Genomic DNA, 16,804 nt, shown 5'->3' with positions numbered 1-16,804 from the left:
GCCATTGCAAATAGTTGACTGCTCCAGCCTGAAGGACACAAAACCTGGAAAAGAAGTTGCTTGCAAGTAGGATAATCACTATCACCTAACATCATACATCTTCCCAAAGAAAGGCAATTCCAGCCACCACATTATGAGCAAAGGGTAATTAAATGTATGACCAAATATAACAGGCTAATTTTTAAGTTGAAAATTTTGTATGTCCTGCAAATGAAGGTGTAAATAGCCAAATGGCCCTTCACAAAAAACACTACAAATTAACCACTCGACCCTCAAACAGTTGAATAACAAAGTCACGTACAACTTTATTTTGGAAAGGCAAGATTGCTGTGGAGATTGACGGCAACATTGTGACAACAGGTAACTGGAAAGGGCATACAAGATGCTGCATCTTGTGGCCGGTAAGTTAGGGCTTCTTCTCCAATGAGACATTAACAATTTACACACACAAAAAATATTTATAACGGTTACGCTGTAAGTTTCACATTTGTGCCAAAATCCAATCCTTTGATCAGCATGGTGACCGGAGAGCAGTAAAGATTAAATATCCAGTCCATATCTGGTAAGTGCAGGTTGTCCGAGATATCCCTCCATCATCCAAGTTAAAGTTACACCGTGCAGTGCTTTGAGTTAAATGGAATTGCCTAAGTCTTGTGTTCATGTGAAAGATGTTACAACCATACACTCATAAATAGTACAAATTTACATTCATGAGGAATGTCTTAAAAAAACAAAAACAAACTAAAAAACCCTCCCAACACTGTCAAAAAACCCAACCCCCCCTAAACAGCTGCAATGTGGCATTTAGAATTCATCTTTTATATGTGTGGATTCCTAAAAAAAAAGAAACATAAATGAGTACTTACAAATAAATACTAATTTTTTTTAAATCACATTTCTTATGTTTTACATTGTTATTTAATAAGTCTTCCGGTTACAATTTTTTTTTGATGGAAGTCGGTCACAGAACAAAAAAGCTACACCTCACTGGTAGAAATCATCTGGGTCAGCAAACACCAGCTAGCTCTGCTTTGGCCAGAAGATACATGGGAATCATGTGACTGAGGTGCTCAATAACAGCATTATTGCTGATGTCTTCATTTACTACTATGTAGCATAAGACAGAAGATGTGAGAAACTACTGTTTTCTGCCTTGGCAAGGTGACCGCCAACTCTGGGCACACATGCTTCAGGGCAGGCTGTAGAGGGAGCGATAACAGCATGTATATCATTTATTGTGTAGTGAGCCGGTGTCAGTGAGAGCCCCCTGCAATCCCCCAATGACTGGAAGAGTGCGGTTGTAGGGAGAATATAATTTTCTCCTTGTAATTGCTGTTCTAGTTGCACAAACCATTAAACATGAATAAAATACCACCATTTACCATTAGATCTACGGGTAAATTGCAGTCTTTGTAGATGACCGGTTTCTCTTTGAAGGCAAATTCATGCCAAGTTTCCACACCCCCCTCTCCCCAGAGCAGAAACCAAGTCAAAATTTTTGGTTTTTGAACAGTTTCTGCTAAAAAACCCAGAAAAATACTATAAAAAGGTATAGTCACACTGAGCATGTGGGCTTCTTTCGAGGAGTATATAAAATGAATGAGAGGTTCTGGAACATAAGCACTTACCTGTTTGTCTGTCTGATCCTCAATGTCTGGCTTTTCAGTATCTTCCTCTGCATCAACTTCTTCAATGTCTTCTGAATCTTCTTGTTCCGTTTCTTCTGCCGCCTCTTCCTCCTCCGGCTCCTCTTCCACCTATTGCCAAGCATTTTCATTAAATTACACTGAACAGTACTCAACCACTAACACTCCAAAAGCAATGATGCAAGACTGCACCAAGGCATAATTGGGTACATTCGCTTACAGTTAAATTTGGAAGGTTATTAACTCTTTGCAATTAAGAAAAAAAAAAAAAAACACTGCCAGGGGGGGCGTGAGGAAGCGTGTTTTCCCAGCAATAAAGAGTTTGTTAACTACCCTGACTTTACTAAGGATAATGGCTCCAAATCCTCCTATATGCTTTTTTTTTTTTTTTTTTTTTAAACCAATTTTCAGGTTTCACCCCCTGTCCCCTGGCATCAGCTCTGCTGTCACAACTGTCACTTCCTTTTCAGAGTATATACTTTTTTTAAAGTTCTGTGCCATTTTATCTATGAAGCCATGCTTCATTGTTAGCTTGACTTTTATCTTGACCACATCCTCATACCATCCATGAAGTGGTCGTAAATAAAGGGTCAATACAAGTTTTCCTGGTGGATATGGCAAATGCAAAGTGCATTTTATATGTGGGGAGGGGGTTAAATTTGCTTAGGGTACCAAAACTTCAATTTCTATAGCAAGACCTTCATATAAATTCTAAAGCCATTACCTTAGCATCAAGGTCAATATTTAAGCTTAGCCGCAACATCCTTTCAATTCTGTCTCCGTATGCTTTAGTGTCTGGTAACTGATATCCAGACCGCAACGTGGCAGTCTCCAGTAGTACAACTGCAAGGTCAGCCACAGTTTGGTCATCTTCATTCTCCTGCAATTAAAGTACCAGATTCAGTTCCTTAATCATTAGACAAACACGTGGATCTCAGGTAAGACATTTTAGAATGTCAAATCATTGCCTTGTATTCTAAAGGAAGGATTGACAGACAATGAAGAAACGCCAGTTCTAGCAGATTGCTCACCTTAACTCTTTTCAACATATCTTTAATAAGTGGATGCCTGGGATTAACCTCAAGAGTCTTCTTCTGGCTTGCGTAATAACTGAAATGAAAATTACATAAATCAGGCAAAGACCATTCAGAACATGCCTTCAACAGGATAGTCTAGAAGGTTAAACCACTGATCTACAATGAATATGCCTTTTTAGATATTAAAGGGACAGACCTAGTTGAAATGTCTTTTCCAGTCTGGTATGCTTGAGCCTTCATTATCCTCTCCATATTGCCAGACCAGCCATACTGGCTTGCTACAAGGGCACATGGTGATTGTGTCAAACGCTGAGATAAGACTGCCTTTTCAATCTTAAGAGGGAAAGGTAAGAAAATATAGAAGGTAGCTTTCCTCCCACAAATAAGAGATCAATAAAACGAATGTGCTAAAGTATTAAGGCTACCTGATCTTTAAGAGATTTTTCCTTCATCCAAGTTAATAAAGGCTCATATTCCTTCTCCAAAGCTTCACGGGCTTCTTTTGCTTTTTCACTCTCGTCAAACTTCAGCCCTTCTTTGGCAACATTTTGGAACCTCTTGCCATCAAACTCTGGTAATGCCTGTATGCAGTATTCATCCACAGGCTCAATGAGGAAGACCACTTCATAACCCTTCTTCAGTAGACGCTCAACAAATGGAGAAGACTCCGCCTAAGAAATAAAACCAGAGTGATCTCCCATATCCATCCCAACTGCAATATGAAGGCAAATGCAGGACTGCACATCTCACCTCCTGTCTGCTTGTGCCAGCCATAAAGTAAATTTTATCTTGTTTCTCCTTCATTCTTTCCACATACTGCTCCAAGCTGGTCAACTCTGTCTTGTGGTTGGAAGACTGGAATCTGAGAAGCTTGGCCAGTCTGGTTCGGTTAGAATGGTCTTCAATCACACCAAGTTTAACATTGGTACCAAATTCTTTCCAGAATTTATCATTGTATTGGTCTTCTGCAATTTTCTTCATCATATCTAGGGTCTTGCGCACCAATTTCTTTCTTATAACCTTAAAAAAAGAACATTAAAAGTGAATGGAGATATGCAAAGCTTCAGAAAAATGGACAATAGTTCAATTGTATGCATTGTATGCACACTGATAATATACATTTTTGTTGGGCTACTGGCCCCATATCTCAGTGACTTATTTTGTACAGGGTTTAGTACACTTTGGCAAATAGTGTTATTTTACTTATTTATTGGTATGTTATAGACACCAAGATATTTCATATTTTTCTTCATTTAATGTTAATTGTATAAATGAAGCATCCATAATGGTAGAGTCAAAAACATTAAATGCATACCTTTAGAAGTTTATGCTGCTGTAGTGTTTCTCTGGATACATTGAGAGGCAAGTCATCAGAGTCAACCTGTTTTATCCAAAAAAAAATATTCAGATTTTTACGAATTGGGCGGTTGGAGGGAAAGACTAGGAAGGTTTCCCACATCTGAAATAGACTGTACTTAGATATGAAGACCCAGCCCAACCACCCGGTTCTCCTGACCCAAAGCAACTGCTTCATATATGCCTATGGAGATAGTTTACTCAGGTCAGGAAATATGGCAGTCTGGCTGGGGTACTCCAATCTGAGCACAATACGCGTTTCGAGGATGTGCAAAACCAGTCTTAGAGTGAGAAAAAGAAGCATAAAATATAAGGGCCAGCTTACCACTCCCTTGACAAAGTTCAAGTATTTTGGCATCATGTCATGGAAGTCATCAGTGATAAAGACTCTTCTGACAAAAAGCTAAAAAACACACACAGTTGAAACTTAGAAACAAGTACTCTCTTCGGGGGTCTAGTAAATCAACAGCAAACTGTATATCATTTCAAGAATTAAAATTTACCTTAATAAAGTCACTCTTCTTTGACCCGTATTCATCAAACAGTCCTCGTGGGGCACTGGCAGGGATAAACAAGATTGACTTGAAAGTGACTTCTCCTTCTGCAGTGAAGTGGATGTGAGCCATGGGTTCATCACTTTCCTGGGAGAGAAATAGAAGTGTTGCATTTCAACATTAGGATATTGGGATTAGAAATGCTATTGGGCTGAAGTGTAAGGGCTGCAAATTAGCTCACCTTGGAGAATGATTTGTAGAAGGCTTTGTATTCATTCTCCTCAACTTCCTTTGATGGCCTTTGCCAGATTGGCTTGATGTCATTCATAAGCTCCCAGTCCCAAATAGTTTTCTCAACCTGTGTGGAAATATATGCGTTAGCTCTTGTATCCTATGCAACATTGAGGAAGACATGACTGGATGTTGCTGCTGCATCACCATTAAAATTCAGGCAACTTCACACAATAGAGTTGAAGTTCTATTTAGTCTGCACTAGAGCTCTGACCTTTTTAGTCTTTGGCTTCTTTTCCTCATCTTCCTCTTCAACAGCAGCTTCTTCATCCGTCTCTTCCTTTTCCTCCTTTGTGGCTTCTTCTTCTTCATCAATTGGCTCTTCTACAGTCTCAGTCTAGACCAGATCAGAAGGAGCCCATTGAGTAAGAAGGAGTATGCATAAACAGCACAGTTAAGATGCATTAAACATATCCTTACCTTACTGCTCCAGACATAAATTGGGAAATTGATAAACTGGGAATATTTCCTCACAAGAGACTTAACGGTTTCAAGTTCAAGATAATCAGTTGCTTCCTCCTTCAAGACCAAGCTGATAAGAGATTAATTATTTTATTAATACCATTGAGAAGGAGGTAGTTTTCACACCTATTTAGAGTTTGCCAGAACTAGTCTATATCCTAGTTGATTGCATTGCTGACCAAGAACTAGTCAGTTTCTTCTATTGTATGTATATTCAGTTTAATAGTATTGTTGTGGAGACATAAGTTGTGGTTACCATTCCTGCAAATGTGGGGCTCATTTTGATAATGATCTGCATTTAGTGAGTCAGAAACCCCAAAAGCAAAGGTCTTAAAAATTGTGATGAATCAAAACATTGTACAAACAAAAACCTTGTATAGTAATATGGCTTTATCAGGTTCCCCTGTACTGAAGGAATATCAAGTATGAAATTATCCTGTAAGATGCAGAACCTGTTCAGCACACTGCTAACTGGCATCAGTAGCAAATAGTCATTTTAATATCCAAAATACACAGCTTACGTTATTGTTGTGCCTCTGCCCAGTGTGTCACCACGAGGATCATCTGTCACAAAGAACTCATTGGAGTCAGACTCCCAGATGTGTTGTGTATCATTGTTATGTTTTGATGTTACGATCACACGATCTGCAACTAGGAAAGCAGAATAGAAGCCAACACCAAACTGGCCGATGAGCTCAGATGTAGACTGGCCATCATCTTGGGCTTCTGTGAGCTTATTCAAAAATTCACTAGTGCCAGATTTAGCAATTGTTCCCAAATTCTTTACAAGCTCATCCTTGGTCATGCCAATGCCAGTATCTGTAATATGCAGCATATTCTTTTCTTTATCACACTAAGGGAAAGATACAGAGATAATACAAACAAGATTGAAGGCTGATTAACAACTTAATCTGTTATAAGCTTACATTGTTGCGAATTATATGTTCAATAAGTCGAGCCCATAATGTATACGCCATTTGTGACCGCTTCCTCATAAGCTTAACCCCTTCACGAACTATGACGTATAGATATGTCATATGTTGTGTCTCGGTATTTGATGCGGGCTCCAGCGCTGAGCCCAAATCTTTTCTGGCACCTGATAGCTGATTTGATCAGCTGTTATGTGACCCTAACAGCCACAGGTGGCATAGAGATCCACCCACAGCCGTTAACATGTTAATTGCCGCTTAATATCTGACAGCGGCATTTAACTTGATCGCCAGAAGAGTCACAAACCCCGCCCATGTCACTTGATCGCTTCTTCCCAGAGCTATAACTTATTTTTCCGTCAATATGGCCATATAAGGGCTTGGTTTTACCATATCGTGTACTTGAAAACGTGACAAAAAAATTCCAAGTACATTGAAATTGAAAATAAAGTGCAATTTCACGATTTTTTTTTTTTTTTAAACACCATGTTCACTAAATGCTAAATCTGACCTGCCATTACAAGCACTTTTTTTTATAGTTTTTAATTGAAATGGTGAAAAAAGTGCCATTTTCCAAGACTTGAAGCATCGCCATTTTTCAGGATTCAGGGCTGGGTGAGAGCTTATTTTTTTGCATATCAAGCTGACATTTTTATTGATATAATTTTGGGGTACATGTGATGTTGTGGTGACCAAAAAAAAAAAGAAAAAAAAAAAAAGAATTCTGGCTTTTCAATTTTTTATCTTGTTACGCCGTTTACCGATCAGAAAAATTTCAGTCGTTTTAATTTGGAATGGGGCAAAAGAGGTGATGATTGGAACTTGTGTTTTTTTTATTTTTTTAATGGCTTCAATAGTCCCGTTAGGAGACTTGAAGCCGTGAACCGATCACCTGTGCTACACATAGCAGGGCCCTGGTATGTGTGGCATAAATCATGAAAAAAAAAAAATTCAAGTGCGGTGAAATTGACAGGGCATTACGACAGGCACGGGGTCTTCTGCAGACCCCCAGCTTTCACGACAACCCATCAACACCTCATGATCACGCGACAGGGGCGCTGATGGGAGTGTCTTATGATGTGCTTCCGGCCAGCGTGTGTTAAATGCCGCTTTCAGAGATTGACAGCGGCATTTAACTTAATAGCCGCGGGTGGATTTGTGCTCCACCTGCAGCTGTTAGATGATCTGATCAGCTGTCATATGCAGGGAAAGATGCAGGCTTAGTGCTGGACAATGGTCGGGTCCCTGACTATGACGTAACGATAAGTAATCACTCGTAAAAGGGAATCGGTCACTAGGTTTCTGCCATCTAATCCGACAGGTGCATGATGTAGGGGCAGATACGGGATAGCAAAAACCTGGCAACAGATTCCCTTTAAAGGTTCCACACTAGGTAAGCATCTGACAAAATCACAACTTACCTTGATTTTAATAGTCAATTCTTCATTAGCAGCTAGGGCATTCTCATCAGTCAAAGACATCAAACGGATCTTGTCAAGGGCATCTGAAGCATTGGAGATTAACTCCCTAAGGAAAATCTGGGGAGTGGGAAATTGTATCAGTATAGTTGCCATTATCAAGGCTGAAATGATACACAGAAGACCAGAATGTTACCTCTTTGTTCTTGTACAGAGAGTTTATAATCAGTTTCATCATCCTGTTCACTTCTGCCTGAAACGCAAACTTTTCAGATTTCTCTCGGATCTCCTTAATTTGGGCAGCATTGAGTCCGTCTAGTTGAATGGCTTCCTCCTCTCTATGGAACAAACAAAGTAATGGAAAGTCATTCTTAAATTCTCAGCCAAGATTGTACATGTTCTCTACCATAATGGGACCTAACAACTATTTTCTAACATTAGATTTGCCTATGTACTCATAGGAGCTGCGAGAGATTTGCAATGCTAAAGAGCATATGTAATAGCAGTTAATTTCACGAGAACAGACCTGCTTACTACTTCATCATCCGTCCGTGAACCATCTCTGCTTTTTCCCAGGTCATCCTCCACAGCTCCATCGATGTCTACATCATCCTCCGCTCTGACAGACACTGAAAGACAATTTTAATTTAAGCAATAGCTTAGTTATTGGTCCTTGAAAAGTGTGCAGTTTAAAAGCAGAAATATAGTGAGTGTTCAGTATGGTGGAAGGCGATGAAGTCATGGTATCAGTGTACTGTTGTGAAGCAGAAAGCTATTAGTGGCTCTATGGCTGCTGTGCAAGGCCGGGTTCACATGAGCACATATTACAGTCTGTGTATGGACTGCAATGCCAGGAACCACCACATGTTTCTCCCCCCAAACTTACAACCAACATGGCAGACAAGCCGACAACTACCATATTACTGCTGGACTTGTAATTTCACAGAGGTTTCTGGCCACAGATGTAAGGCATCTCTCGTATGGCCGTAGTTGTATTACTATATTTCGTTATGAAGTTCTAAATGCAACGGCACAAGATGCGTCCAAGACGACTAAACACTTCCAGCCATCTGGCCCAGTGGGAGAAAATAGCCTTTAAAGGGAACCTGTCATGTTGTACATGCAGTCTGATCTGTGGACAGCATATTACAGAGAAGCTGAGCAGAATGATAGTTTGCTGGAAAAGTTTCAGTATAACTTGTATTTTAGTCCCTGAAATCCTGGTGCCCAGTGGGCGGTCCTACTTGTGATTGACAGCTAAATCTGCATGTACAGTCATACAGTGAAGACTGTCAACCATTAAAAAGCACAGCCCACAGGACTCCTATCTAGAAACACCAAGGACTGCAATGACTAAAATGTTTTACTGAAACGTCAAAAACGTATATCATTCTGATCAGCTCCTCCTGCCGGCAGATCAGATACCATTTTCAACACGACCAGTTCCCTTTAAAGAGAACATGTCACTCCCTCATCCAGTAACACCTAGTTTATATACTTCCAGAAGGAACGACAGGAGGACCAGCACAATGAAGAGTTCTTAGAAAATGCTTCAGAAATTTATATTTCAAGAGGTGTACAAGCATTTACTAAAACAGATAAATTCTTACAATACAGTAGCCATCACATGCCTGCAATTCACAAGGTTTAAAGTATGGTTCATTGATGTCTATTACCATTACAGTCCAGTCAAATGTAGATAGCCTTAAAGGGGTTCTTCCCAATATATTACATTGTCCCCTAACAATAGGCCAGGGGGATAACTTATGGATCGCTGGAGGCCACTACAATGATGAGATCAGGGCTTTGCAGAGCCCCATATAGAATGCAGAAGACAGGCACATGCCTAACCTCCGCTACACTTACTGTTTATAGGACTGCCATGTGCAGTGCTCAGCTACAGTCCCATAATCAATGGAGTAGAGATCGAGCATGTGCACTTCCGTTTCATTCTAGAAGGGACTCTGCAGATCCAGGTTCCCTGATCTGAGTGGTCGGTCCCCCCAGCGATCAGAAAGATCTCCCTATTCTAGGGATTGCTCTTAAGATATTAATCTATCATTTTGTTCAAGGATGGATAATAAAGATAGAACTTGCTAAGTGAAATATTTGAACAACTTGTTCCCATCTAGAAATCATCAGCTCCTGGATATTTCTGAACCCCATAGTCAGACTCATTTCCAACAACTTGTAATAAAGAGAACTAAGTTGCACACAGTAGTGGAGGATGGGGATAGCTTGCGTCAGGTGGAGAGACCCTTTAAATGAAACACAGCCAGTGCTCCTGACTGAGGACCCCAAGGTATAGTCAGATCTTAACTCACATTGTAATCAGGCTTGGACAGAGCTGACAGCTAAGGGGGCCATGGATCAGGCTGCCCATGGTTCAGGCTGGCTGCACTGCCATAGAGGGCATGGCAGCTCAGCTATAGACCATGACATGTGGAGTGAGGAGCCCATGACTGCCAAACAAGCAGCTCCTTGTTCCAAGCCCCATACAGGGAGCCCCCAATAATAGGAAGGGGAGGGGTGCACTGTATGCAATCCATTCAAAAAGCTGCTCTCCGCCTACGCCGGGCAGGAAGCTTCTAGAAAGACCACTATGAGCAGGGCTGCCCCAGCACTTCCCTTAAAGGTGCACTCACCACATGCCAAGAGGACAAAGCACAGGCCAATAGCCCACAACTTCTTCATGGTGACAGCTACGGACACACCGACACAAGCCTCGCTGCTTCTCCACAGACAACTGCAGCTCATGGACCGCCTCCAAGCTTTAATATCTTCCCCTGACAGGCACCGGGCGGACTCCAAGCGTCCTCCAATGGCAGCCGACCACGCACAATAAGCAGCCAATGAACTCCTGTGTCGCTGTCACTGCCGGCCAATAGGCTTCCTCCATGTACGGCGCCGAGCGCTAGGAGCGTGTCTCGCTGTGATTGGCTGACGTGCCCGGCGTTCTCCGCACAATGGGTGAACGCGGATATCAGGGCCCCGTTATAAAAAGAGGGCAGGAAATGCCTGGTGGGAGGAGTCACAGTGCAGGGAGTGGGTGGAGTGTCACCCGGAAGTGCTTCCGGGGCTGCAGCAGTGTGGTTTACCATAGTTACATGGCGGCTGGGGTTGCTATGGGGATAGGACGCCTTCCTGTGTGTGACAGTGGCGTTCACTGGAGTCACAAGTGGCAGCGGAGAGGGAAGAGGAGGTCGTGAGCTGTGACATGCGCCGGTATTTCCCTCTGTAGACATAGTAGGCTATAGGGTGGTGCTTCTCTGTAATCATGAGGGGCCCTAATGTCTGACCGATGGGCAAAACTATAGTAATCTGGGCTAACCTGTAATGGCAAAGCTCAGTCTGCACAACATGCAGTATTATGGTGTGATGTGCACTAGAGCGTCCACTCATAAGCCACAGAAGCCCCCTGCAGAGGTCCCCGACCCCTCTGGGGCTCAGCAGCGAATGACGGAGATAAAAGTCAAATGTCATAAACTGTGTGACGTGATGACGTGTGTGATCAGTGACGAGAGGCAACGGGAGAAGCGGGATGTCTCCAGGGGGATGGGACTGTCAATCCGTTCCATTCATCTCATTGGGATGTAGTAAAGGGGTTGTTCACTTCTGGACACACCTTACTAATTGCTCCACAGTGCCCATCACAAAATAAAAGCGCTAATTAAGGACTTCTGCTCTGATGGAATACTAAAGAGCTGCAGCCAATCAGTTGCTGATGATTGGCTGCAGTGGTCACTTGACATAATGTTGTAGTGCCGACATCGATGCAACAGGGGAGTTAAGTGTCTAGCACCATTCAGATGAATAGGAGAGTCGCAGATATTTCTGCAGCGAATCAGTCACAAGTGACTCCACCCTGGATGCCCAGCAGCTGTGAACTGACTTAGAGCTCAGGTGACAGGTGGCGCCCTCTAATCAGTCAGAGAAGGACCATGGTCATTGCATACAGTGCACACTAAGCATCAGTCAGCTCCCCTCTGTTAGGATGGAAATGACTGGTGCCTTTATGGAGAATACCAGGAGTGCAGCTTCTTTAGATTGAGACAAATAAGTTGAGAAAATTCTTTCAGAGTCAATGAAGGAAAAGGCATTTTTTTTTACTTTTGTACACTATATTTTGCCAAATGAAGAGCCTCAGCAAACCTTCTTTTAAAGGGAACCTGACATCTGATACATGCTGCCTGATCTACAGGCAACATGGATTAGGCACTGACTGTATGATCTCAGCCAGATATGTTTGAAGCACTGCGGCATTTCACATTAAAACATACTTTAAAAGTCGCCAGAGATCAAGTCTATGCGGAACCAGTCAGAAAGGCCTAGTCCCCGGCAAGTTCTTGCTGTCCTGGAGTGACAGGTCTCTTCCTGTGTGTATAGGGAGACACCTGCTAGTCACTGTCAGGGGGCGAGGTGAAGTCACCAGAGATCCACCTGTCCGATTCGTCTCTTGTGGACTCAGTCCCCAGTGGCTTTTAAAGTATGTTTTTCTCTGAAACGCCTCAGAGACAAACATTCCTGGCTAAAATCATGCCTTGCGTTAGACCCCTTTCACATTGCCTTCTTGCTCACGTTCAATGGTCCTGTCAGGGCTTGTGTCTGAACCCCCCTCCGCAAAACGGGATTCAGACGTATGCGCCGACTTGGCCATTGACTATAATGGTGCCGTGCATATACGCCCGAAAATGATGCATGACAGAGCACATGTTGACTCTGTCGGTACCATTATAGTTAACGGACGCATCGGTGCATATGCCTGAATCACGTTTTGCGACTGGTTTGGACGCAACCACTGAACGTGAGCAAGAACGTAACGTGAAAGGGGCCTTAAAGGGAATATGTCATCAGAAAATGACCTATTGTTTAAATCAAGTTTTTGTGTTAAATGTATTTTTTAAAAATTTGGCAATGTTTTTTTTTTCTACATATCACAATCTTATTAAAAAAAAAACAAAACAAATAGAACTCTTGCAAGACTCCTAACTTCCCGTTGTTTCAGGAAACAACACATGTACATGGCCACAATGAACAGACCTTATCTTTTGTATTGAAGTTTCTAATGAGCTTGTGCAAAGGTCATTGTGAAGGGAGGGGAAGCAGGGTCAGCTGTGACATCACCTATTGTGAATGGTGGATCCTGTATATCAGCAGTGTATAGAAGTGTTATCTGTCATTTTAATCCTAATTACTGTTTTTTTTCTTATAAAGATCATGATATTAAAAGGAAAAAAAAATATGTGCAACACAAAAACCTGATTTAAACAAAAATTTTCTTACTGACAGATTCCCTCTAAATGTGTATGGCTACATTTTACATAACAATTTACCCAAAACTGTGTAGCAAAATCACATAGCTGTGTAATCTGCATAGTTACATAGTTACATAGTTTATAAGGCCGAAAAAAGACAAGCGTCCATCCAGTTCAGCCTATTTCTTGTGCACTGCAGCTATTCCGCAGCGTTGATCCAGGGGAAGGCAACAAAAAACCATGCGGTATAGGCCAATTTACATCATTGAGGAAAAATTCACTTCCCGACACCAATCTGGCAGTCAGATTAAATCCCTGGATTAATTAACTAAGCATAAGATGTAATTTTATTGTTCTCAAGAAAGGCGTCCAGGCCTCTCTTGAACTCATTAAGTGAGTTGGACATCACCACTTCCTCTCCCAGAGAGTTCCAGAGTCTCACGGCTCTGACCGTAAAGAATCCCCTTCTATGCTGGTGCAGGAACCTCCTTTCCTCCAGACGCATAGTGTGCCCCCTCGTCTTTGTCACCATCTGCATGATAACTTATTCTATGTTTTTATATAATGCTTCCTTTTTCTTGTGTATCACATGTAGTAATCCCCAGGAAGAGGGTCTCTGTTGTCACTTCTGCACCTAGTGTACCTATTCTACTGACCCGAAGACAGAGTAAAGCTGGGAAAGCAATTGCAGATCATACATACTTTTTTTTTTACTCCAAAGATGTCACCTTCAATTTTTTTTATTATTTACAGCAGATGTTTAGCTGATATCACACCACATCTGTAATAGGTGGCAGAACATAGCAATAGTCCTTTGGAAAACCTTTAGTTACCCCAGTATTAATGTAAAACTTTTTTCTTTTACTGTTTTCTTTAGGCAATGAAGAAAAACGTGGAAAAAACTCTTTCCAAAGCTCTAGTTATCGTACATTTGGACCAATCATCTCAGTCGTAAGCACATACCATGCCAACATATACTACAAAGAATGGTCATCGGTATTATTTTACCAGCAGACCACCTATCCGCCCATATGTCTGCTCAACACCAATAGATTTTATAGAAGAGAGAAATTATTTGACTGAAACAATATTCCCTCAGCTTGATCACCTCTGTCTTACCCGTGGGACTTCATTTAAACCTGTGGATCTCAAGTGGCAAACAGAAAAAAGATCTAAAAATGTGGATTTCAGGTCTCACGTCCATCATCATATAACACAGCAGCAATTAAAGTTATGTTTGGATTATGTTAACAGTTCTTCTCCCTTTCTTATATGCATACTTGGTCATACCTATGGAGAGTTTGTACAAGAGAGCCAGATCCACACATCCACTGGTTCTGCTGGTCTATCCAATGATGATGGTCTATCGGAAGTAGAGAAGAATCTTCATGTGGCAGCTAATGGGGGTTACCCATGGGTTGTAGACGGAATTAACAAGACATGTAGTGTTACAGAACTTGAGGTTATTCAAGCTTTATTTTTAAAAGACCCTCAGTCTCAATACTTCTACTTCAGAGACTATCAGTTTGTAGAAGACAAATTACAGCAAGCTAATAAGAATGACAAGTGGAGCGTTTTATCGTCTTTTGCAAGTGAAAATGAATTGGAAGAATTAAGGATATGGGAACTTAAAGCCAGCATTGTTGACAGAGGGTTACCCGTGAGGTTTTTTAAGACAAAAGAAGAACTTGGGACTTTGATTCTTAAAGACTGGTGTGATGTCATTGAGAAACTATATCCCCTCAGCACCACACCTGTAAAGATAGGTCAGTTGGATTTGTATATGCAAATAATATGTAAAATAATATGTTACTGTTGTTTCATAAAACATTTGACATGTCATAGTGACATGTCAAAAGTTTTGATCTTTTGGCGTCTGTGTGCAGAGACTCCCATTGATCACTAAAATGAAGGAGTAGAAACTCCTTTAAACGAGCATGCTCGGCTACTCACCGAGTAGTTTTGACGAGCTCGGCATTTCAGTAATAGCCGCCGCGGCTGCATGTGTCACATCTGTTAGACAGCTGTGACACATGCAGGGATAGCCTATTTGACAGGCTATCCCTACATGTGTCACAGCTATCTAACCGATGTGATACATGCAGCCGTGGCGGCTGTTACTAAAATGCTGAGCACGCCAAAACTACTCGAGTGTGCTCATTTAAAGGGTTAAACAAGCACGCTCGCTCATCACTAGTAGTATTCTCTGGAACGTTGCTTATGCCATGCATAACAGGAAAGACAGCTAGAGCCTAGGGAGTTAAGAAGGTTGTCCAATTCTATGATATTGATGACCTATCCTTATTTCACTGAAATCTTGATCACCTCTTTGTTGCTCGATGACTTCATTTAAGCCTTTCGATCTCAAGAGGCAAACAGAAAAAAAGATCTAAAAATGTGGATTTCAGGTCAAGTTGTGTTTGGATTAGACGAGGGGGAGAGTCGGGGAGCTTCACGCTGAATCCAACACCAAAGGAGACATGCTTCAATGGAGGGTGCCTGTCCCACTGGTGAGCACAGCAAATAGCAAAAAATTGGAAAGGAGGGATGGTCGGCTCTCTAACGTGTAAAAACAAAAAGCTTTATTGGATCATCTTATAAGGTTGAAAAAAAACAGTCTGACGCGTTTCTAGCGCTAGTACTGCGTCCTTAGTCATAGATCACTATGACTAAGGGTGCAGTACTAGCGCCAGAAACGAGTCATTTTTTTTTTTTTAAACTTTTTTCTAAACCTTTTAAAAGCTCCAATAAAGCTTTTTGATTTTATCACTCCTTTCCAATCTTTTGTGTTTGGATTAGATTGAAGGGGTTATCCAGGAATAGTTGCTAACTACCTACCTGTTTTTCCTGTCAACAAATTCTGCTGGCTCAGATTGGTCACTGATTGCTCATGCCGGTGATTACCCTGCTTCAGCTGACATCATGTTGACAAGGAAGCATCTTTTCTTCTGTTGATAGGGCATCTATGCCGATGTCATACTCATGCAGATTGACAACTGGTTCCCCACTACCTAACAGCGGGGAGCCGCCTGTCAATCAGCATGACGCAAGTGACGCCTCGTCGCCTGTTGACGAGAGGTGAAATGAAGCAGGGAAATCGGCAGATATTGTCCCCGTGCAGAACAGGCAGATAGTTAGCAACTAACTGCCTGTTAGTTATTAGCTCAATACATAACAATAAAAGTCCTGGATAATACCTTTACCAGTTTTTTCCCCCTTTCTTATATGCATACTTGTTTATACCTATAGAACATTTGCATAACAGGGCCATGTCCAAGCATCCACTAGTTCTGCTAGTCTATCACATGAGGCTCATCTATCAGCTGTAGAGAAGAATCTTCTTGTGGCAGCTAATGGGTGCTACCCATAAGTCCTAGAGGTTAGTTCATGAATATCAGGTCGGTGGAGGTCCAACACCTGGCACCCCCACCAATTGGCTGTTATTAGCTACGCCAGCAGCTGGAAGGACACAATGCGCAGAATAGCGCAGCTCCATCACACTGTTTATTGGCCTCTGCCAGATATTGCAGATAAGCTTCTATTCATTTGATGAGACAGGCTTTCTTTACTATGAGAACTATTAATCTGTGGAACAGCCTACCTAGTTGTAGCAGGAACCGTCAATGGTTTGAAAAGAAAAGGCATACAGTGGCGTAAAAGTTTGGGCACCCTTGGTCAAAATTACTGTTATTGTTAACAGTTAAGCAAGTTGAAGATGAAATGATCTCTAAAAGGCCTAAAGTTAAAGATGGCACATTTCCTTTGTATTTTAGGCATAAAAAAGAAAATGTCATTTTTTACATTTTAAAAATTACAAAAGCGAAAATGGGCCGATTTTAAAGTTTGGGCACCCTGCATGGTTAGTACCTAGTAGCACCCCCTTTTTCAAGTATCACAGCTTGTAAACTCTTTTTAT

At 41.6% G+C, this 16,804-nt stretch overlaps 2 protein-coding genes across 2 annotated transcripts in view; one reads left to right on the top strand and one right to left on the bottom strand.

Moving 5' to 3' along the window:
- Positions 1-280: 280 nt before the first annotated feature.
- On the bottom strand, positions 281-10,455 carry HSP90B1 (heat shock protein 90 beta family member 1). Its single transcript, XM_073651535.1, has 18 exons — positions 10,279-10,455; positions 8,160-8,262; positions 7,830-7,971; positions 7,637-7,753; positions 5,808-6,139; positions 5,245-5,356; positions 5,039-5,161; positions 4,775-4,891; positions 4,543-4,680; positions 4,365-4,442; positions 3,999-4,064; positions 3,434-3,703; positions 3,109-3,354; positions 2,880-3,016; positions 2,678-2,756; positions 2,371-2,526; positions 1,629-1,757; positions 281-834 (listed from the first exon to the last, which is right to left on the bottom strand). Exons 1-18 carry the CDS (start codon positions 10,388-10,390, stop codon positions 805-807), a joined length of 2,487 nt encoding a protein of 828 aa, XP_073507636.1. The 5' UTR covers positions 10,391-10,455; the 3' UTR covers positions 281-804.
- Positions 10,456-10,664: 209 nt separating this feature from the next.
- LOC141165705 (tetratricopeptide repeat protein 41-like) overlaps positions 10,665-16,804 on the top strand; it is an 81,449-nt gene continuing 75,309 nt past the window's right edge. The window contains exons 1-2 of the mRNA XM_073651534.1: positions 10,665-10,858; positions 13,766-14,654. Coding sequence (XP_073507635.1) covers positions 13,853-14,654 — 802 coding nt within the window. The 5' untranslated portion in view covers positions 10,665-10,858; positions 13,766-13,852. The remainder of the gene's footprint in view (positions 10,859-13,765; positions 14,655-16,804) is intronic.

The sequence above is a fragment of the Phyllobates terribilis genome, unplaced genomic scaffold (genome assembly GCF_046119375.1).
Source record: "Phyllobates terribilis strain yellow unplaced genomic scaffold, ASM4611937v1 Scaffold_11__3_contigs__length_659146591, whole genome shotgun sequence".
NCBI classification, from domain to species: domain Eukaryota; kingdom Metazoa; phylum Chordata; class Amphibia; order Anura; family Dendrobatidae; genus Phyllobates; species Phyllobates terribilis.
Note: the sequence above shows the minus strand (reverse complement) of the source record. Positions and strands in the feature narration are given on the sequence as shown.